General features: G+C 47.6%; 2 protein-coding genes across 2 annotated transcripts in view; one reads left to right on the top strand and one right to left on the bottom strand.

Moving 5' to 3' along the window:
• LIPH (lipase H) overlaps positions 1-794 on the bottom strand; it is a 29,967-nt gene extending 29,173 nt beyond the window's left edge. The window contains 1 exon segment of the mRNA XM_075004592.1: positions 695-794. Coding sequence (XP_074860693.1) covers positions 695-746 — 52 coding nt within the window. The 5' untranslated portion in view covers positions 747-794.
• A 15,702-nt stretch (positions 795-16,496) lies between these two features.
• The window catches only part of SENP2 (SUMO specific peptidase 2), a 42,353-nt gene continuing 35,745 nt past the window's right edge, over positions 16,497-23,104 (top strand). Inside the window, exons 1-2 of the mRNA XM_075004410.1 lie at positions 16,497-16,610; positions 22,004-22,059. Coding sequence (XP_074860511.1) covers positions 16,510-16,610; positions 22,004-22,059 — 157 coding nt within the window. The 5' untranslated portion in view covers positions 16,497-16,509. The remainder of the gene's footprint in view (positions 16,611-22,003; positions 22,060-23,104) is intronic.

Raw genomic sequence — 23,104 nt, 5'->3', positions numbered from 1 at the left:
CCCTTCTGTAAAATGAGGGATAAAGTAAAACTCTTAGAGAGATCTGATGATGAAAGATGCTGTGTAAGATTATAACTGCTAGTGTGTATTTATCAAACTCAGCACATGTATAATGTCAAGATCTGAGACTCCTGGGATTGCTGAAACAGCCATGTCTATTAATAAGAATATTAAGATTTTTTTTTGAGCACACCAGTGCTTTTTCTCCCAGAGCTGAGAGGTACAATATTACTGATCAATGGCAATCACCTGCTGTTTACAAGAGGACATGGGCATAGTTTGCATATAGTTATAAGGGTTTGTTCTTGAGCTGGATGAAATGACCGTGAAATGAAACTGACCGGTTTGTAATTATAAATGTCAAATGATACACTTATAAAATTCATAGACTTTGCAAACCTTATTTATCATATGAGTTATTGCTGGAAAAACATCACCACAATCAACAATAGTAACTGCTAATGTATCGTACTTACACAAGAGACTTGTACACAAAATGGAGCTAAGATATAGTTACTCCTCCTGTGTTTACATTCTGAGGCCTAAGATCACTTAAAAATAATCTTGTTCATCGAACCAGTATGTTTTACTCCAAAATCAGAAGAATTAAACCCAGCGTTTCTAAACCAAAGGCTAAATATGTTCAGGCTGCCGTGACAGCTGAGAAAATTAAAAGAAATGTTACATTGCTTACCTGCCCTCACCCCCAACACCAAAGAGACGAAGAGGAAATACAGCTCCAGCATATGGACTAAGGAACAGTCTCATTCAGATAGACGGGTATTGTAGTTGTGGGTGTCCACGATTTCTTTAGCATCTGTTTGCTGTCTTTTGTGTAATCGTTATGCTGCATACTCAGGTGGTGTCGGTAGGTGAGGTGACGAACAGGAAGTTAAAGTGCAAGGAATAGCCCCTAAAATCTCAGATCCAGACCTGTGTTGCTTTAAAGGGTGAGGCAGTTTCTAATCCTACAGGTTATTTTGTTTGTTTTTTAATTTATTCTGAGCCAGGGAATGAGTAAGATGAGTCACGGGCGGCTGTGGAATGCAAACTGAATGGCAGTTTGGTTAGCTGTGTTACAATTTGGGAGATTATTACAGGCCCTTTTTGCTGTTTGCGAGGAATAACGAAAAGGAGCCAAAAAGGGCAGCTGCCCTGGCACTGTGCAGCCCAGCAGCCTGAGCTGTGCGAGCTGGGGGTGTTGAGCTGCAGCATAGACTTAGAATCGGAGCAGGTGGATGAGCCCCCCGCCCCAAGCCAGATACACGGGAAAGAATTCTCTGTAGTAACTCGGAGCCTTCCCCATCTGGACTCCCATCCCATGCCACCAGGGGTGACTGGTGAAGGGGATGGGGGACCACTAACCCCATTACTCCCCCGGTCTAGGGAATGGCTGGGACAACCCCCTGTTGCCCTGGCTCCTCCTCTCACCCACCCTGTCCCTCCTTGTCCCAGCCTGGTCCAGTGCCTTCCCCTCCCCCGAACAATGCATCCCGGGGGACTGGGGTGCTGGGGGAGGCACTGACAGCGAGGTGTCCCACCCACTTTCTGGTGGCAGCAGGGGAAAGCGGACCAATGTGTCCCCAGCTCGCTCTGCTTCCCCAGCCGCATCACTCCGCTTCCCGCCAGCGAGTGCGGGGACGGTCCCACCCCTCCCCGAGCGACGCATCCCAAGGAGCAGAGCGAGCTGCGTCCACCTTGTTCCACTTGCCCTGCTGCTGCCTGTGAGTGTGGGGACAGACCCCCTGCTGATCCCTGCGCTGGCTGCTGGCCAGCCCTGGCCTCTCCTGCCTATGGCGTTTGGGGGCACCTGACCGCCCCCAACCCATGTGTTGCCCATGCCTGCCACTGCAGGTAACCCACTGAATCATTGCATTGCAAAAATGCAGTGCTAGAAGAGGCCCTTGAGAGGACCTCAAGTCCAGCTCCCTGTGCTGAGGCACGGCCAGGTATGCAGGGCTTTGTCCAGCCTATTCTTAACAACCTCTGAGGACGGGATCCCACACCCTCCCTGGGAAGCCTGTTCCAGCACTCAACTACCCTTGTAGGAAGGCTTTACTAATATCTACCTGAAATCTCCCTTGCTGCCGATTAACCCTGTTGCTGTTTGTCCTACTTTCAGTGGACACGGGCAACATTTGACCATCTTATAGCCACCTGTAACATGTTTAAAGATGGTTTTCAGGTCCTCCTGTCTCCATGCCTCAAGAATAAATATGCACAGGTTTGTAACCTCTCCTCATTGGGCACTTTTTCTAGAACTTACGTCGTTTTTGTTGCTCTCCTCTGGACTGTCTCCACCTCATCCCTCATCTTTCCTAAAGCGCAGCGCTCAGAGTGGGCACTCTGACTGCAGCGTCAGCCTCTCCCATGCTGAGTAGCCCAATTGTCTCCCATGTCTCACATATGACACGCCGGCTAATACATCCCAGTGTTGACCCATATTCAGGCTGTGAGGCCTGTAAACACCAGACCCTTTGGAGCAGTTCTACCACTTAGCCAGCAAATTCACACACAAATCCCCATTTTGGAAGTGTGAATTTGAATTTTAAATTAAGTACTTTAAACTTATTTTTATTCAATTTCATGTTGTTGGTTGCAGACCAGTTTTCTAATTTGGCAAAGTCATTTCTCCATTTTCCCACTAAATTCTATTTGTTACTTCATTCCCGTGGCTATACAGCTTCAAAGAGGGGTCAGCAACCCCCAGCACTGGTGCCAAGAGCGGCATGTGAGCCAATTTTCATCAGCACGTGAGGCGGGAGCTCAGTCCCACTCCTCCTCCCCCATGCAGCCAGGAGCTTGCTCACAGCCAGGCCGCCTGTGGATTAACAAATGACAAGCTAATGCTACCAACTACCACCTAAATGGTAAAGTTCTGCACCTTAAGTTATTTATTAATGAAGCTGTAGTAAGTAGGACTATTAGTGATTTTTAAAAGTATCACTGGTGCTTGGATCATACATAGAGGTCAAAAGTTCTAATTTCAGCACTCCAACTCAGAAAGGTTGCTGATCCCTGGCTTAGAGCAAATGGATTTATCAGAATTTGAAACACTTCTGGTCGTGGGTCACTGAATGGAAATTGAACCTAAAGGGTGTTGTGCAGAAGTCTGAAAATAATATCTAAACCCATGTGATACCCCTGAATATTATAGAACTTGTCTGTGTCAATGGTAATCAATCTACTTTTCAGATTTGGTTGCTTAGCAAGTAACAAGGCAGCCACATTCACTGACAGGTAAGAACATGTATACAACATGCGACAAGTCTCAGAATTTCAGTCAGGAAATGCTGAAGAAGCAGTATCATTGGTTGCATGCAAAGCAGAGCCTACACAGAGGGAACGACTTGTAAGTCACTCGTAACGATTCAAACAACAGTTCCTGTTCTTATAATCCCTTTCTGGTGACTTCAGAGGTAGAGATGCTCCTCACATTTGAAACAGAGATTGTCAGAGCTTCTCCTTCCAAAATGTAGCAACCAGAGAAAGAATAATCATGACACACTTATTTGCATTTGCAGTGGAACTGGTTGGCGTTCTTCCAGGCCTCATTACTGTGTACAAGGAAGAAACAGAAACTTTCTGAATTGAGATATGACCGTTTTCAATCAGTCACGATGGGGGACTATTCTCTGGTTTCTGTATTATAGCTGATAGAATGTGCCAGCCAATCAGAATGTAGGATGGGTGATTTCCTAATAAACCGTGAGATTACAAATAAAAGTATCAGATTCTAAAATCTCTTATTAAAAGAAAAGCTGTTCCTGAGTTCTTCTCAAAGGTCCATGGCCTTGTATCTGCTTCTAAGAAGGCTACCCTGGGAAGTGGGAGTCAGTCCATCCCATATTACCAGCCATCCTCTACATCCTTTTGCTTCCCTTCCCCTTTTCTATGAACACATGTTTTATGTGCCTGCAGAAAGTGCTCCAGAAGGAGCATCCCTTTCCATAGGCCTGTGCCAGGGCAGCAGCACTCCAGGAACCCAGCCCCACTGCAAGAATTCCAGTTAGCCAATACAGCTGATTGGGGCAGTGACACAGAGTGAGCTGTATTGCCACAGGAACAGGGATTTGCTGCTTTGCAGAAGTGCATGGCAAGCTGCAGAAGTGTAGCTCTTTAGGCTGTGTCTACACTATGAAATACAGTTGAATTACTGAAGTTGACTTTTTTACAGCTATATCTTATGAAGTTGAAGATGAGTGTCCACAAATGTTCAAAAAGTCGACCTAGTGTGTCTCCATTGCCTCAGCTAGGTTCAACTGCATCAGCAATACATTGTGGGTACCTGTCCTGCAGTGCCCGGAGCCCCGTTGCATTCTGGGTTTTTGTACCAGTGTGCTATGGGAAAAAAATGTGCTACAAGTGCTTGTGGGTGTCTGATGTCATCATCCCAGAATGCAATGCCCCCACCCCCTCTGCCATTGGACAACACATGGCCCAAGGAATTTCATGCCATTTTTTGTGCCACTTTCCCAAAGCCTGCCACAGCTCGTGCAGCTACATGGTGCAAACATGGATCCTGAGCAGCTTCAAGTCATTGCACAGTGTGGTATGGCCACTTCCCAAAGGGTCATGCGGTTCTTTTATTAGACAAAGCCAGTGGGAGGATGAAGTGAATGCAGGTGATTTGGATGATATTGAAGGACTGGAGAGTAGGAATGCAGAGCTGCTGCCTCCCCTGGACGCACTGGATGCAGTGGAGAGCTGGTTCTGGAGACGTGGAAACCAGCACACACTGGTGGGACCACGTCATTTTGGAGGTCTGGGATGACCAGCAGTGGCTGCAGAACTTCTGCACATACTAGGCCACTTTCATGGAACTTTGTGATTTTGCTGTCCCTTGCCCTGAAGCACTGCAGTACCAAAATGAGACATGCTTTGACAGTTCATAGGCAAGTGGCAATTGCTCTGTGGAAGTTTGCAAAGCCCGACAGCTACTGTTGAGTGGGAAATCAATTTGGGGTGGACAGATCTACAGTGGGGGCTGCAGTGATCCAGGTAACCAAGGCAATCCAGGCCCATCTGCTGTGGAAAACTGTGACTTGGAGAAATGTGCAGGACATAGTGGGCAGCCTGGCTGCCATGAGGTTTCCTAAGTGCAGTGGGGTGATAGGTGGAATGCAGATCCCCATCCTGTCACCAGACCACCTGGCCTCAGAGTACATAAACTGCAAGGGGTATTTCTCCATGGTGTTGCAAGCATTGATGGATCACAAAGGTTGTTTCAGCGACATATATGTGGGATGGTCAGGAAAGGTGCATGGTGCATACATCCTTAGAATTTCAGGTCTGTACAGAAAGCTTCAGGATCAGACTTTCTTTCCTGACCAGAAAATCAAGATTGCTGATGTGGAGATGCCCCTAGTAAAACTGGGCAACCTGCTTTCCCTCTGCTCCCTTGGCTCATGAAGCCATACACAGGCATCCTGGACTTCAGCAAGGAGCACTTCAGTTACAGGCTTCAGTTCAGCAAGTGCAGAATGGTGGTGGAATGTGCCTTTGGTGGGTTAAAAGCCAGATTCAGGTGCCTTTTGACTTGCTTGGACCTTTGTGAAGCCAACAGCCCCCCCCACACCCGCCCATGGTTGCAGCATGCTGTATTCTCCATAATATTTGCAGACCAAAGGGGGTAAAATTTCATGCCAGCCTGGGATGCACAGGCAGATGTATTGGCAGTGCTTTTGCACAGTTGGACACAAGGGCAATCAGCAATGCACATGCAGAAACACTGAAAATTAGGCATGCTTTGAAACACAGCTCTGTGAATGAGCAGGCAGCCACAGGAATCTGCTACATGTAACTATTGTGATACCACCCCACCCCCCACAATCATGTGTGGTTGACCTTTATGAAAGCACCTCCAGCTGCACCCCACCCCTTGTGAACCAAGGAACGACAATGTGGTTTTTACATAAACATTCATTTTATTTAGGAGGGTGAGGGTTAGGGGGCAGGAAAAAGAAAAGAATCCTGGTGTTACATGTAGTGGAATGTAAGCCTTTTGCAGTGTGGAGAGGTCCTGGGGGTGGACCATGAGACGGTCCTTGCTCTCCCCACCCTATGTTCAGAGCTCCTGATGGAGGGGTCAGGGAACATTGAGAGGTGGTTTGGCAACAGCATAAGGAGGCCACGTGACTGTGAGTTCTGTAGTGGGTGTCCCTCTGCAGTTCCAGCTTGGAACACAGGATGTCGCCTTGCTCCTTGACTGCTGTCAGGCGCTCCACTGAATCTGTGTTCCTGCACAGGAACATGCTTGGCCACCACTTCTGGCTCCACTTTCTGTCAGCAGTGGCTTGGGCTCACTCCCTCTGTGCCTGTTGAAGCTGCTGCAGGATGTGGTCCTGTTTGGATATTTTCCTGCAGTGCATCACAGCAACCTTCTCTCCCCAACTCATGCTGCCTGTTGAAGGCCGTGTCTACATTAGCCAAAAACTTTGAAATGGCCATGCAAATGGCCATTTCGAAGTTTACTAATGAAGCGCTGAAATACATATTCAGCACCTCATTAGCATGCGGGCGGTCGTGGCACTTCGAAATTGACACGGCTCGCCGCCACACAGCTCGTCCAGATGGGGCTCCTTTTCTAAAGGACCCCGCCTACTTCGAAGTCCCCTTATTCTTATGAGCAGATGGGAATAAGAGGACTTTGAAGTAGCCAGGGTCCTTTCGAAAAGGAGCCCTGTCTGGATGAGCTGTGCGGCGGTGAGCTGCGTCAATTTCGAAGTGCCACAGCCGCCCGCGTGCTAATGAGGTGCTGAATATGTATTTCAGTGCTTCATTAGTTAAACTTCGAAATGGCCATTTGCATGGCCATTTCGAAGTTTTTGGCTACTGTAGACACAGCCGAAGACAGTCAAGATCAAAATTTAGATACAATTTTAAAATATGACACAATGTACTTACCCGTACAACGTCTCTGACAATCACTGCAACTTTAGTTTTCCACAACCGCTTTTGGCTTCTGAAGGATAACAATGAATCAACCTCTGCAGAGCAGAAGCTATTAGTTTTCCAGACCATTTCACTGAAAACATGGTAAGATCCTTGCAGCTAAGAGGTGTGGAAATTTGAAACAAAGCCTTGAAAATGTAAAGCACAGAAAAAGACTTTCTCGGTGGTGGCTCCCAAATCCTGTGGAGGGGAAAACCATTTAAAGTGAGGATAGTCTGCACTGCACATGCTGGTATTGGGGCACAGGATCCACACAGCCCAGCAGCCCTGTGGTGGGGGAAGGGGTTGAGCCTGTCAACTGCATGGCAGGCTCAGGGGGAGGGTCAGCCCTGTAAAATGTAAAGCACAGAAAAAAAACTTTCTCAGCAGCTCCTCATAAATCCTTCACACCTTTGTGCTTGCAGGCAGGAGGGCAAGAACGGGGAGATGGGGAGCCCTCCAGCAGCGTGGTGGAAGGAGAGAGGGCCAGGAGAGCCTGCCAGCTGCATGGAGGGGAGAGATGGAGAACCTGCGAGCTACTTGTTGTGGCAGGGCAGTCCTGAGAAATGTAAATAGCCAGGGAGCAGCAGTAACGTTAAGGGGATAAATTTTAATTAAACTTCCTGTACTGCTTCTAGGTTGCCAAAAGAGACATGAGTCTCCTCAGCAGAACAGAGGGTGAAAAAGAAAATATGCTCCTACTGTGTGAGCACAGGGCTGGAATATTTGCCTGAATGCTGTGTGGTGCCATGATGCCAGATCACTTACTGTTTGCCTGGCATGGCAGGGTGTGCTATTGTTGAAGCCAGAACAAATCAGGTCTCCCCAAAAGCCTTGTGTGGAAAATAAAAGAGTATCCGGCTGAGACCTTTATGGAGATCTCTGAAAAGGATAAGTGCTCCATCAGCAGAAATATTAACAAGCTGTTCTGAGGAGCCCAGATCCACTGCAACTAACCTGCAGCCTGCTTGTAGCAGTTTAAAAAAATGTGCTCAACAGAAGTAAACCTATACCCCAACCCAGCCACAACCTGCTTGTAGCAATTTAAAAAATGTACTCACTGGAAGAGCCCTCTCCATCATTACTGGACCCTGAAGCATCAGGTGTCAGTGAGCCAACCGGCACCAGGGTGAGGAAGAACTCCAGGATGGCTGGATCAGCTTCCTCAGGCACCTGCTGACTGGCAGCATCCTCCTCTTCATCAGCCTCTGCTTCCTCCTCACACTGTCAGGTCTCACCGGAGAGATGAGCAGGGTCTCTTGAGGAGTCCATGTTATCCTTGGGGAGCATGGTTGGGTCCCTCCCAAGAATCCCGTCAAGTTGCTTGTAATAGCTGCATGTTTTGGGAGGTGTCTCAGATCGCCCATTGGCTTCCTTCACCTTCTGATAATTCTACCTGAGCTGCTTGATTTTGACCCAGTATTGCTGAGCATCCCTGGTGTACCCTTTCTCCATTATACACTGTGAAATCTTCCCATAAATCTCCACATTTATTTTGCTGGTTCACATGCTGCTCGGCACAGGTTTATCATCCAATACAGAAGTGAGATCTCAGATCTCCTGGTGACTCCATACTGGGGTTCTTTTGTGACCTGGAGAACTCTGATCAGAACTAGAACCCTGAAAATCCACCATGGCTAGATGTGCACACTCCTGAGGTGTGCTATCTACTCTGGTCAGAAAGAAAATTAATTAAAATTTTTGGGCTTCCTGTTACCTACTTTCTGCGCACCTGGAGAGCAGCGGAGGTGAAAGCAGCCAGAACGGTCACCTGCAGGGCATTGTGGGATACCTCAGGAGGCCAATAAAATCATTTTCAAGTAACACTGTTTCCACACTAGTATTAATTCGACCTTTAAATTCAAACTTGATCTTACATCGCATAGGAGGGGTGGGGCGAGAAAGTCGACCTTAGTGCCCCTTAAAGTTGACCTAATGGTATTTGCAGTGAAGACAGTCACATTGTAAAATCGAGTGACATGCCTTAAAATTGACATTATGCTCTAGTATAGACATAGCCGTAGTCACTTAGGCTGGGTCTACACGCAGGGGTACTGCCAGCAGCTTTATGCTAATGAGCAGTCTCACAATTGCAAATGGCTGCCCATTAGCATAATCATATGGCTAATTAGCATAGCAGTGTGAGATCTTGCTGCTGGCAGAAGCTGCTGCCAGCAGTAAACAGGCTGGGTAGATATGCCTCTGCCAGCAAAAAGCCTCTGTGTCGCTAGCCCCTTATGCCCTGGTGACAGAAGGGGTTTTTGCTGGGAGAGGCAGGTCCGCACGGCCTGTTTACTGACTGCAGTGGGATCTCACGTGGCTATGCTAATTAGCTGTGCGGTTATGCTAATGAGTGGCCATTTGCAATTGCAAGTCTGGTTATTAGTACGAAACTGCTGGCAGTACCCCTCTGTGCAGACCCAACCATAATGGACAATAGTTGTTCTAATTAAATGTTTGCATTCTTCTATCACAAAAGCCGATATTTAAGAAGAAGCCGAAAGCCATTACTTCTTTTCCTGTATCCTCCAAACTTTGAAACAACTGGTCTCACAAAAAGTTCTCCTACCATAAGAATACTTACTCTTTACTACAAAAGCTATGCTAAATGCATTTGTGAAAGGCATCACTGGATAAAGATTATGAAAAGGGTTAGTCTAAACTACCGTCTTTTAGCCAGCCTATATTTTTTTCAGGAAGAAGGGTGCTTTTGAAAGTGGGGCTTCCTTGCGAAGGAACCTAGTCTACAAGGCTAGTTTGCATTTTGAAAGCAGCACTTTTGATGCAGCAAGTGGTCGCCATTATGCAAATGAGGCGCTGAATATCAGTGCCTCATTAGCATTTTTGATCCGCTGTATTTACATGCCCCTTCCAAAAGGAAGGGTTAGTGTAGATGCAGCCTTAATGTCCTTGTGATGGTCAGTACCCTGTATTTGCACATTGTTATAATAATCTTTGTACTAGCATGACACTTGGTCAGAAAGGCCTCTGGCAGGATAAATGATCCAATTCAACCTGAGAGACATTTTGGTAGATAATGTGGTTTTGTGGGTTTACATATGTAATGTGAGAGATAACAGTGTAATCAAACAGTGCCTGTCCAAACTGTATTCCATTAATTCAGAGATTGAAAGGAAATCTTAGTATCTGAACAAACTGTAAATATAGTCATATTGCTGTATTGGTCTCTCTTTGAAGTAAATAGCAAGTCATCTGTGAATGGTAGAAAACAAGAAATTATCTTCTGTTCATCTCTGTAGCTAATTACTGGTGCTGCTTAGGAAACAGATCTACTTCAAAGGCTCCAGGATTGCTTATTCTTCACCTACGGGTTTTGAGCTCTCCAGGGAAGGCTTGGTGTCTTGGGTCTGGATCTTTTTTATCTCAGATCTGCTCGATGCTTTATGCAGGGGAAGCTTGAGTCATAAAACTGAGCTCTCCGGTTCCCCTGAACATGAACATTGGACAGACTATCACCTAACGGACTAATTCTGAGAGAACTCTTTGTAAATACAAAGCTCCTCATTTCTACGATGAATCTGATCTCAGAACTGTACTCATGTCCAGTGTTCTCTGTAGGGTGAGTGCCTGGGTGGTCACCCAGGAGAAATTCAAATGCCACCTAGCAGAGACCCCAGGGTACATCAACCCATGCTGTGGTGCACGTAACAACATTTATTATGTGCATGGGTGAAAAAAATTAGAGGGAACACTGCTCACATCTGTATGTATTCTGATCTTTTAACCCACACTCTCTATTCTTTTTAATACATTTTAGTTTGTTTAATAAGAATTGACTGTAAGCATGCATTAGGGTAAAATCTGGAGTATTCATTAACTTGGAAGGTGATGTGTCCAGTCCTTTGGGGTTGGTGGAACTTCCTTCTATGATGAATAAGATTTTCAGTACTCCTCATCATGTTTGACTTGGATGTCTGGGTGGAGGCCAGAGCTGGGTTCCTTAGCTTCTGTAACCAGTGAGGTATTGAAATAGCTGTTTTGTGTTGACTTGATAAAGCCAAGTATTGGAATATCCACCAGCTCTGGGGACTGTCTGCCACTTTCTTTACAGTTTGCCATACTTGAGTAACCTCAGGGCGGCTCCCCTAGGACCTTCATTACAACAAAGTTAGACTTGGGAAGTAACGTGAAAACTCATAATTTGCAGATCATTGTCGTCTTGGTAAAATGTATGTGGCAATGTTCTATGTAAAGTTCTGAGATTTCCCTGTATGATGTTATGTTCCAAGTCTAGAGAGTGGCCAAACCATTTTCTGAGAGAGAACATCAGCCTGACAACTCAGCCAGGTGTAAACAAGGTCAGATTCATTATTGCCTGCTGAGTGGCTCCTGTTTGGGACATGAATGAAAAAATCTACATATTAGCAAGGAAAGAACATGGAATGCCCATCCCCACAGCCTGCCTGTCACCAATGTCCCATCTGGAGAGGCTTTTCAAAGGAGGCCGAGGACTACAAAGAGGAGGGTGAGAACACCTAGTGGATCCGTCACCACCCCAGTCTTGAATTTTCACGCTTGCTATTTGGTCACCCTGAGTGAAGGACAAGGAGCTGCTGCAGGCAGAGACTTGGGCAGGGGAGGCAGAACATAGAGTTAAAGAGTTAAAACACCAGGGTTTCTGGAGAAGCTGGAAGCAGTGAGAGCCTCTGCAGGGGACAGAGTCCCCAACTTTGTGTGCTTGTGAGAGCTAGCAGCAAGAAAACTGTCATATATAGGCACAGGAACTAAGGATGTGGGGGTTGCTTCCCCACACCTGGGATCTGTCCCCACTGCTGGCTCCACCAGCCCTGTGTCTGCCTCTGGGTGATCCTCCTGAGGTCCCACCAGCTCCGTGTCCTGGCCTCTAGGCTGCCCCTCCCAGGCCTGCTGGCCTCACCAGCTTCAGCACCCCCGAGGTCCTGCTGCCTACAGTCCCTGTGGGCTCTGCAGCCCCCATGGGGTCCAGGTCACCAGCTCTGGGGGCTGTGTTACTGCTCCAGGTCCTGCCACTGCCTGGAGCTCCACAGATGCCTCCAGCCGTGTCTATGTTGCCAGCTCTTCCAGACCAGATGGACTGCACGCACTGCCACAAATGATGTCTGATCTGTTCAGTCTGGGAGAATTGGCAATTCTAGGTGTGACCCCTCCACCTGGGGCTGTAAGGGGCATGAACGAGGTGGGTGCAGCTCAGCATTCCTCGCTAAGAATACTTGCAGTGCCACTGCTACCACACACACTCTGGGGAGGGCGAACCGCCTGCCAACGTCTCAGCCATGCACTCAGGGGGAGTCGAAGTTCGAACAGGAAAAGGCAGAGTTAAGACCACACTTTTTTAAAATCCATATCTGGATTGGAGGGGTAATCCTGTGGGGTAGGGGTGTCTGACTCCAGGTGTGTGAACTTTTGGGGCTGGCTGTGCAAAGGCCACGAGGAGCTAAGTAGAGGAAATTCAGAGCTGAGTCCTGAAGGAGGGGAAAATCGTTGTACCCCAAGCGGCTGAGCAATGTCTGTTCCTGAGTTTTTACTTGGCATTCCTTACAGTTGTTTGAGAACAACAACAAGTCCTGTGGCACCTTATAGACTAACAGATATTTTCGAGCATAAGCTTTTGTGGGCAAAGACCCGCTTCGTCAGATGCATCAGTGGAGGGGGAGGTTTCCAGAGGGGTATTTAAAGAGTGGGGTCTCTGTAAAAGGGAGGGCCAGAGCTGACAAGGTCTATTCGGCAAGATGGAAACGGCCCATTATCAGTAGTATATATCAAAAGAGTTAAAAACAAGTCAGATCAGATAGGAGGATGTGGGCCCATTGTCAGAGTCTGATGGGGAGATAGTAACACCCAGGGCAGAGAAGCTGCTTGTGTAAGGGGCCAGCCACTCCCAGTCTCTTTTGAATCCTTGGTTGATGGCATCAAATTTGCAAACAAATTGCAGCTTAGAGATTTCTCTTTCCATTTGATTTTTGAAATGTCTTTGTTTTACGACTGCTACTTTTAAATCTGTTACTGAGTGTCCAGGGAGATTTTTTTTTACATAAATGGACATAAATCAAACAACAGGAACGGTAATGGACAGAAAACTGTGGGAGAGCACTTCCCCCCACTCATGCATCTGATGAAGCGGGTCTTTGTCCACGAAAACTTATGCTCCAAAATATCTGTTAGTCTGTAAGGTGCTACAGGACTTCTTGTTGTTCTCGAAGATACAGACTAACACGGCTACCTCTCTGATACTTGCAGTTGTTTGTATTTTTTCAGAACAACTTTGGCCTCTTCTTTTAGTCCTTCGGTTTGCTGAATTTTCAGTTGGCTTTGTCAGGGTCAGAGGTCAATGCACACTTCTTGGGGCTTGATCTGTCGCAGATCAACTGAAGAGGCAATACGCTGAGGAAAGCCTGTCAGAGACTGTGAGAATTGCCTCTTTCCCAGGAGCAGGGGCCCAAAAGCTGGATGAGAAGGGGTTAACTGAGTGAAGGCTGCTTGGCTGTAGGATCCTTAACACAGCTGATATTAAGAATAAGAGGACTGCTACTTTGATGGGCGGAAGGAGAGGGTTTATAACAGGCTCAGCTGTTGGGGAGGATCCTTGGCTGCCGGTATCCTGTAGAATTGAGTTTGGCAGGGGGTACTGTGAGTAACTGCAGGGGTGGGTGGTATGGTGTCTGAGCACAGCAGAATCCAGGTGTGGTGACTCAGCTTCCCAACTCTGAGCCTCTCCTGGGTGATGCTCCGTGCAAATTATTTCGTGAATTGATTTGTGTGTAACCCCAACTTCTCATTTAAAAAGGGTGGTGCTGCAGTCCTCTGCCTGGCTGGAGGGCAAGTTTCCAACACCTGTGGTTTCTGCTAGAATGACTCATCCCACTTGGCCCTGGTAGAGTATAGGAGAGGACTTCCCCTATAGGTGGTCATTTACTTTTTGTGGCCTCTCTCCTGTATCAATCAGTCAAGCAGTGGGAAGTATGAGGGGAGGCTATGCTTTAGGAACACCCTTTGTCTATGGCCAGCAAACAGTTGAGGAGAATGTTTTGTAGTTGCTCCTGAGTTGGGCTGGATTCAAGCTGGTATCCTACAGATGAAAAGCTCTGTAGATTATTAGAAGCATTGGACAAGCATTTCCTAACTTGAGTGATTGACTTTACAACTTTAATAATGTTATTTTGATGCAGTTTGTCAATGTAATTTCTTGGCTTTTCTCCCTTAATACCCATCATGCTGGTTTGGAGTTTCACCTGAAGCACAGATGGCTGCCCCTTGGGCTACCAGGCAGCTGTTCTCCTGTGAGCCTTGCACTAGAGAATGATGCATAATCAGCTGTTTCAGTGCATTATGTAAGCATGAGTAGCCTCATTTTACACACGGCATTGTAAGGAGAAAGATGTAGCTTGTGTTTTCTGAAAGGCAGCGTAGTGCATTGGAAGGCATTTGGGTTTGTTGTATTTCTAGACCTGGGTTTTGTTCCCTGCTTGGGTAATGGCTGAGAGATCTGAGCTGTTTAGTAACAATTGTGAAGGAGACCTGCTGACCACCAGCCAGTAGAAATAAGAGGCCAAGGGCTTCTTTTAATGAGGAAAAACACCACAATCCTCATGCATTCTGGTCTGTAAGTCCTCTGTGACCTGCTGAAACGAGACATTGGGGCTGCTGTATGTACAGGATGACCTACGCTGCTGTGGGATTTTTGTAGGGTGATAGAAAGCTGTGATGGGAAATTACAATCTTCAGCAGTTTAGAAATGTTACAAATCTGAACAGATGTTCACAAGGATGGCCAAATGCATCTCTCCCTGCTAGACCTCTCTGTCCTGTTGCAAACCAGCTCTACTTCACTTTTTAAACAAAAGGTGTTCAAAGAAACTTTTGCTGCAGCTCACGTCAGTTCTCCAAGTGAGAAGTCCCATTACTTGAGCACCTCTAAAATTTACATGGGGGAAAAATGAGAAGCAATAGCCTATCTGTAGGTAAAATTGCAAACAGCTGTCTGGGAAAAGGCTGTTTTATTTTTATCTTTGACCTTCCCCTGTTCATGCAATGAAAGGAACTCACTTTCAGTGTTTGGGGTTATGCCTAACTGAACAGGAGTTCTGAAAATTGTCAATACATGTTTAACTTTTTTGAGATTCAAGACTAACTTGTGAACTGGTGAGGTAAGAAATACCTTATTGGACCAATGTCTTTTGGGGGGCACGTGGGGAAGAGAGACAAGCTTAGGAGTTTACACAGAGCTCCTTCTTAGATCACTTCTGAAGTGTTTTAACACTTTTGTCCTCGGCACCCCTGAAATCAGTCACAAAATTGAAGACTTGACTACGTAACTTCCAGTCACACTTATGGGAACACTGACGCGCTGGCATTTGATGTAGAGGGCCAAGTTGGGGACGCACTAAATCAAATTGTCACAGCGCCACCATTGACCTTGGTACTCCTGACAGCCCTGAGGAGTAAGGGGAGTCAGTGGGAGAATTTCTCTCATCGGCCTCCTGCTGTGTGGATGGTGGCAGAAATAAATTTTTAGGAAGACGACTCCAGCTATGCAAGTTTCATAGCTGGATTTGTACAGTCTCTAAAGTCGTTAACCTGTAGACCTGGCGTGTCCTGTCAGTCACGTGTAACGTTCAGCTGTCAGACCCACCACGGCAAGAGCTCCGTAAGGCCGGGTCTACACTAGGGGTTGGTGTCAAACTCAGACAGGCAACTCCAGCGTGGGAATCATGTAACTGGATTCCTTGGATCAAGTTACCCTCGCACCTCTATGGTGGGGGGTATACGGGAGACGCTCTCCTGCCGCTTTCCCCTGTCGCTGCTGGTGCCCGTGGCTTACTGGCATCAACAGAAGCAGGATCAGCAGTCGACAGAGGGGATCTAGACCCACTAAATTGACCCCCCCCCCAGGAGCGATCCCTGCAGCACCATCTTCTGGTAAGTGCAGACAAGGGCTCAACAGCAATAGCTAAGGAGGGGGAGGGGCTTGCGACCCCACCCCCAGCAAGAGGCAGCCCGGGCAGTGTGAATCTCTGCCCTTGGAATCGATGGGGAGCGCCGGGGCGGGCGGACGCTGGCGGGGAGGGTGTGCGGTTAAGAGCCCCCTCCTTGTGCGCGCGCGCGTGTGTGAGAGAGACACGTGAGGCGGGCAGCGGGCGGGAGGGGGAGAGGGTGTGTTTGATGGGAGGAGTCTGGGGGCGGGGGAGGGGCGCGAGTGCACGTTCCTGTGTGTGGGGGAGGGGCGTAGGGTGGGCGCGCGCGCTCCCATGGGCGTGGGGGAGGGGGCACTTCACGGGCCGCGTGCTGTACGCTTCGGGCGCGGTGGGGTGCGGGGCCGCGCCGCGCCAATAGCCAGCCGCGACTCGGCCCCGCGGGGCCGGTGACGAGCTGGGGGCGGAGCCCTGGACCCGAGGCACGCGCGCTGTCTCCGCCCCACCCCCAGTCACTTCCCAATCACAAGCGAACCGCCCTCTGGCCAATGAGGAGGGCGGGTTTCCGCGTGCAGCGGAGCCGGCTGGGAGAGGGCGCGCGGGCGCGCCCGCTGACGTCACGCTGTCGCGCAGAATCCTCGCACTTCCGGCTCCGTCGGTCGGGGCCTATGTACCAATGGCTGGTGGAAGCGCTGCGCTCCCTGCTCTTCCCCAGCGCCCCGCGGCGGGACACGCCGCCCTCCACCCCGCGGAAGAGACGGTACCACAGGTCAGTGAGCCCCGGGGCCTGTGCCGCGCGCCCGAGGCGGAGCCGGAGCCGGAGCCGGCGGTTGTCCGCGCGCCCCTGGAGCGGCCGCCGCCGCCGCCGCCCGAGCGGGGAGCGGCTTCGCTGCGCCTCCCGCCTGCCCTCCCCGCGGACACTGCGCGCGTCCTGCCGCTTCTCTCGGGCCCCGGCGTCCCGGGCAAAGCGCCCGCCTCCCGAGCGTCCTTGCCCGCGTTGTCTGAGGGTACCGCTGAAGTCCCTTCCAGCCGCCGTCCTGCCCGTGCGTCCGCAAGCCGCGCCGCGCCTGTGGGAAGCACAGGCGCGGTAGTAACGGCATGGCCGGGCCGGGCCGGGCCTAGGTCCCGCTCAGTTTTCTTTCTGTCTGCACCGTCTGAGGGCCTAACCGCGCCCCTCTTGCGCTTTAACAGGTCTTTTAAACATCCTTGCCAAGAGCTAATTCACGGTGACCTTCAGCAGTTCTCACTTTGTTCCTGCGTTATTCCATTTGCAGGGCGCAGCGTTCTGTGCACCCGTTCCCTGTTCCATGGGGGCTCACTTCAGTGAACAGTCCCCAGCACGTGCAGCTGTCTTCCTGGTGTGAACACGAATCTGCCCTGTGGTCTCTCCCGATCTGCTCTACATCATCCTCATTGGCCTTTAAGAAAGGACCAGACCCTTTCTCTTTAATTTTTTTCTCTCTCCCTTAGGGACTGTGTTCCCTTCTTTCTTCCTTGCCACTCTGTCGGTCCCCAGTGCAAGAAATGTGCTACTCTAGTTGGTTTCACCCCACTAGGTGATTTATTCTTCTGCCTTGTCCTTCAGAGCATGTTCTTCCATAATTACAACCCTCTTTCGGCAGTTTGCTCTCTACCTCCTTTTGTTCAGTTAGATGTCTATGGAGCTTGAGTTGTGGTACCAGTTCCTTGAAATCCCTGTCTGTATTATTAGTTGCATTTCTCATCCTTGGATCTTCTGTCCCTTGAGCTGTATTGGGTGACATTTCATACATAGGTAACATGTATCGGATATATACTCTAGCATGATGGGCATATGGTAGCTTCCGCATGTGGTCACCTTTCTTGGCTCTTCTCACGTTGCTTCAATAGCCATTGTTGTTTTTTACTCTTAAGTTTGTTTGTTTGTTGGAAAAAATAAAGCGGGGCAATTTCTGTCCTCCCACAAATTCCATTGTAAGCTGCTACCGGTTTGCTGCCTAAGTGAGACAAATGTTTTTCATGGGCTGTATTTGTAAAATGGTTCTGTTTGTGCCTGTGTAACAAACTTGGGCTGCTCATGCATATCTAGTGTCAAAGCACTTGGTTATGTGTCTTTCTCTAGTGCGGCAGTCAACATGAGTTTTCTACTGCTGTCAGCTAAAGTGGTCAGTCATCTGGCTCAAATAGCAGAGGTCTGAGCTGATGGGTTTAAATCCCAGGGATTGAGGAAGGGACTAACTGTTTGTAATCTTTCAAAAAAAAATTGGAAAGTGTCACTCTTTATAAACCACAACAATAAATTTGTTTGGGTTGCAAAGTCAAGCATTCAAAAATTAGGAAGCATCAGATTGCTGGAGGAGGAGGAGGAGGGGGCGGGGGGCGGTCTTTATTGGCAGTCTCTGGATATTTTTCCTGAAGGAGAGACCTTACGTGGGGCGCCTCAGCTCTGTAGCTTGTTTTTACTTTTTGATCAGTGCTTCATTTCCTGTTTGGCCTGTTACAGGTGGACATCAGGAAAAGACTAATAATCAAAGCTACAACAATGGAAGAAGGGTCAAAAACTATGGATTAGGCTTCAGGAAGGAAGATGAAATAAGGGAGGAAGAAATAGACTTAGCCGTTATTGTACTGTACCACTGGAGTGCAGTATTCATCTTTGTAATTAATGAATGAAAATTTGACTTCTTTTTGCAGCTTTAAGTTATGTTTCCCAACCAGCTGTCCTGCACGCTGATTGGAAAAAGGGTATGAAAAGGACAGGGCCTGATCTTACGTACGTATATGTAAGGGTGGTTCCACTGATTTTAAACCCTGTCTTTTTGGTGCTATTATGTAAGAAAGTAAAATACACGTTACAGTGGTGAGTACGCATTGGTGGGTCCTATCCTGTCAAAACGGGAGGGACACTAACATTGGCTTACTGGGAGTGCTGCCTTCTACATCTCAATCATCTAAGTTAAAATCTTGACTCAGGATTTCAAATATTACCTGATACGCGGCCCTTACTGCCTCTGCCGCCAAGCCAGTGATTAAACGGCGACAGTGAAAGATGGGTGATGCTTAGTGTCTTTTTTATGGGGGAGGGTGCCGATAGGGGGAGAGGGTAAACTCCAGGTTCATGCTTTCTGATCTTTGCTCATGGGTGACAGTTACTCCTCTAATCAGGTGAGTAGAGTTCTGGAATAGTCTTTCAAGAGGGGAAGTCAGAACAAAAAAACACACGTTTTAAGACTGAGCTTGATAAGTGTATGGAGGGGATGGGATGAGATTGTACCATCTGTCCTTGTTGGCAGTCATCTGTGATAGCTCTTAGAGAATATCTCTGGCCAGTGAAGATGAGCCATTAGATGGGCAGGGCTCTAAGTTACTACAGAGAATTCTTCTCCAGGTGTCTGGCTGGTGAGTTTTGGCCCACATGCTCACAATCAGTTAGACCCTGGTATATTGGGTCAGGAAGGAATTTTTGCCCAGCTCAGGTTGGTGGAGATGCTTGTGTCTTTTTTAAATTGTCCTCTGCAGAATGGGTGACTTGCCAGCTTGCATTAGAGTAAATGGTGGATTCTTTTTCAGTGACCCAGCCAGAGATTATGGGTTTCTTACCAGTGTGGGTGGGTGAGGCCTGTGATGTGCAGAAGGTCAGACTCGGCTCATGATAGTTGTCTGGCCTTAAAATCAGAGTCTGTTTGAGAATTTCCGACTCTCTTCTTCAAGCCTGATCTACAATACAGACTTAAGCTGGCTTAATTAACTACATTGCTCAGGGCTATGAAAAATGTGATTGAGACAACCTAAGTCTCATTGTAGACAGAATTTTTCTGTTGACTGTGCTGCTGTTTTTCAAAGAGGTGGATTTATTACAGTGATGGAAGAACCTCTTCCATTGGTGTAATAAGCATGTGTACTGCAGCAGCACACCTGGTATCATTTCTAGTGCAGACAACCCTTAGAAGTTGCTCTTAAACTGTTGGAGGGAAAGGCACAGTTAGTCTTACTCAGGGATCAGAGCCTGACTTTTTTTTTTTTTTTTTTTTTTTTTTTAAATTGCCACATTCACTGATCTGTGTTCCCAGCTGTCAATATTGAAGTCTGGGGTAGGAGAGTTTAAGTATTTCGGTCTTCTGTTCAAGTAAATGTTCCTCTGGTTTTCACAGAGTGCTCAACAGTTGGGAGAGTGCTATAATGAGATTTTGTGTTGCATTTAGATGCCCTGGTTTACTTCCCCAGAGCTGAAGAGCAATTTTATGATACTCAAAAGCCCTTCCACAAACAGATGTTTGTCCAGTAAAATATATTACCTCTCACCTGCCTTGCCTCATATCCCGGGAGCAACATGACTGCAACGCTGCAAAGAAACCAAATGCAAATATTATGTTTGCAAATGTTGAGTCTTTCAAATTGAGTTATTTGCATTGGTAGCTCTCTTGAAGACTAAAACACAAGGAACGGCAGAAAAACGAGAATTGAAAGGAAACATTGTTAAAAGATCTCATCAAACTTCCTAGATAAGGGCTTGGAAATAATTTATTATCCCCTCTCCCAAACAGTTGATTAATGTAGACGATATTAAATGGTAAAGTTTAATCACCGCATTCTGTTGCATCCTTGACTTCATGTTTATTGTCTGTAAATATCAGCCAGCAGCTGTTTTGGAATTTATCTGTAAAGCATGTAGCAGTTTAGCATTGCATAAGAAAGGAATAGGAAGCATTTCAGAGATATTTTAGTCAGAATGAAACTAATGAGATAGTAACTGATATCAAGCCCTTCAGCTCCTGCCAAGATAAGCCACATCAGCAGTACTTAGAGCTTTGCTGGACTACCATGTCATAGTAAGGACTTTTGCTGTGCTGATTGCAAATCATGCCCCTGACATACACAAGTATCTGGCAAAAGATTGTAGTGTGGACCTGACCTGAGGTGGACTAAAACCGTTTGAAAGGAATCACTCATCAAAAAAGGGAAAGTATAAAGTCCAGCTTCTGCATCAATTCTCTAAAACCAGGTATAATCTGGATCTCGCTGTGTATTCTTGAAGCCTTACGAAAGGTTACACTCTTCTAATGACCCAGTTTGTTATCCATGGCTGACGGTAGGAAACTGGTGCCTGACTATAGTCACCTTCACTGGCATAGCAGCCAGTGCAACTTAAATATATCTGAAATGAGAGTAGTGGTTTTTCCCATCATGTCGTGTAGTCTAGTCTGGATTCTTTTTGTAACTCATTTTCTGTAGATAGTATAGTGCAGGCGTGTCCAACCTGCGGGCCGCACGTGGCCCTGGACAGCTAGTAATGCGGCCCCACAAGATTGTAAACTTTTAACATTATTATGTGATTTATATACATTAACTATATTATATATTTTATATGCGGCCCAAGACAATTCCTCTTCACTCAGTGCGGCCCAGGCAAGCCAAAAGGTTGGACACCCATGGTATAATGATTTGAGGGCTTAATCCTGCACACAATCCTGTGTTAAGGTTAACATTTCCTATGCTTTTTTGAGGGAGGAGACAAACTTTACCCACATCTGGACTGCGCTCCAGAACTGCAGGTTGAACCTCTCTCTTCTGCAACATACATGGTCCAACCTGATTTTAGTTGGCCAGAAGTCCACTTGTGTATGTGGCCAAGTTGCCTGTGGTCCCACAAAGTTTGTTTACAAGACCAGTCCTGGCATTCAGTGCTCTGTGCTGTTTGTTTGTAATTGACCCCAAATGTCTTCTAAGAGCCCAGGAAGCACTGGAAATGTTGATAATGCTGCTAGACAATATTGACCTTACACGGTTCAGCAGTTTGCACCTGCGCCAGACAAAGAGTGCCGGATTAGAGCATTAACCTGTAGCTTAACACACACATGACCTTTCTACAATTACATTACTTTAAATGTGAGCATCTGCCTGCTTTTGCCAGTGTGTTGGTGGATGCCCGTGAGGCATGTTGCTTTAAGGACTTTCCTAGTACGTGCACAGACTATGTGATGGTGAGTGCTGAAGTGGCTACAGCCGCGCGGACTTTCCTGTATGGAAGTCTATACAGTCTTGCGGGGTTGGCTGTAAAGAGGTGCCCTTGGAGCAGGTAAACTAATGTGGGTTGTATTTGGAGACCAGGGTGGGGAGAGGGAATAATCGTTTAGAACGCTTGTCTGTCGCTACAAATAACTACTTGGTCTCTTCTTTCCACAGCATTCAGTCATCTCTGGAGGACCCTAACCAGAGGCAAGCAAAAAGACAGAGATTAGGTATAGAATTAGTGCTTATTTCATTACTTGTCGTGTGGTGGTTGGTTTGTTAGAAACGGGACCAGGTTGGGGAAAATGCCCCCTGTGGGCCGATCTGGCCCAGGAGGAGCCTCAGCCAGGTTCCCTGCCTGCCTCACCCCCATATGCCATGCAGAGAAGCCAGCTGTGATGACCATGTGCTTCTCTGAACGCGATGAGCCTGGTGAGCGAGAGGAAGAATCTTCACTTGCTGCTCCCAGCACAATTTTGTCGCTCCCATTGTTCAGTTTCTGGCCAATGGGAGCTGCCTGTTTGCAGGACACGCAATGTGCAAAGTTTGCTGCCTCCCTCCACGTTTTCCCCTAGTTCTCAGCATTTGCAGAAGCACATAGCCCATGCAGCCAGCTGCTCTGAGCAGCGCTGGAGGTTGGGGCAGGCAAGGAGCCTGTCTGAGGGAAGTGCTGGGCTGCTGGCTGGGAGCTGACCGGGTGAGCGCCTCCCAGCTACTGCATGTGTCTGGCACCCAAGCTCCACCTGCCTCTCCTGCCTTTATACCCTAGGTAACCCAGATCCTCTGCAGCCATTTCCCGTCACAGTCTACCTCAGCTCAGAATCCTCTCTTATGCCCGTACCCCCTCCCAGGCCTTGCCCACCAATCTTCTGCCCCAGGTCACAACTCTCTCCTTTATGCACTCAACCTGTGTCCCAGCCCCTGTACCTCTATCACCAATATGGAAGAATGTGGCCCTTGACAACTTTCCAAATTCTTAGAGTGCCCCACCCCCAGCAAAAAAAAAAAAAAAAAAAAAATTCCCACCCCACACTAGACCATTTTCATGTACCCATGAGAATACCAGAGTTTTTGTTCATGTATTTATGGCCATTGAAACAACCTGCATGGTTCCTCAAACCCTCTTTTTCTTCACCTGCTCCTTCTAGCCAGGCACTGTGCTCATATCCGCCTAATTTGATGTGAATATCTTCCAGTAAACTATTGCATGCGGTGATCCGCAAGCTGAGAGTGCTGAATATAGACCAAATGTTTTATGGCGCAACTTTTTTTTTT

This window comes from Carettochelys insculpta, chromosome 10 (assembly GCF_033958435.1).
Source record: "Carettochelys insculpta isolate YL-2023 chromosome 10, ASM3395843v1, whole genome shotgun sequence".
NCBI lineage: Eukaryota > Metazoa > Chordata > Testudines > Carettochelyidae > Carettochelys > Carettochelys insculpta.
Note: the sequence above shows the minus strand (reverse complement) of the source record. Positions and strands in the feature narration are given on the sequence as shown.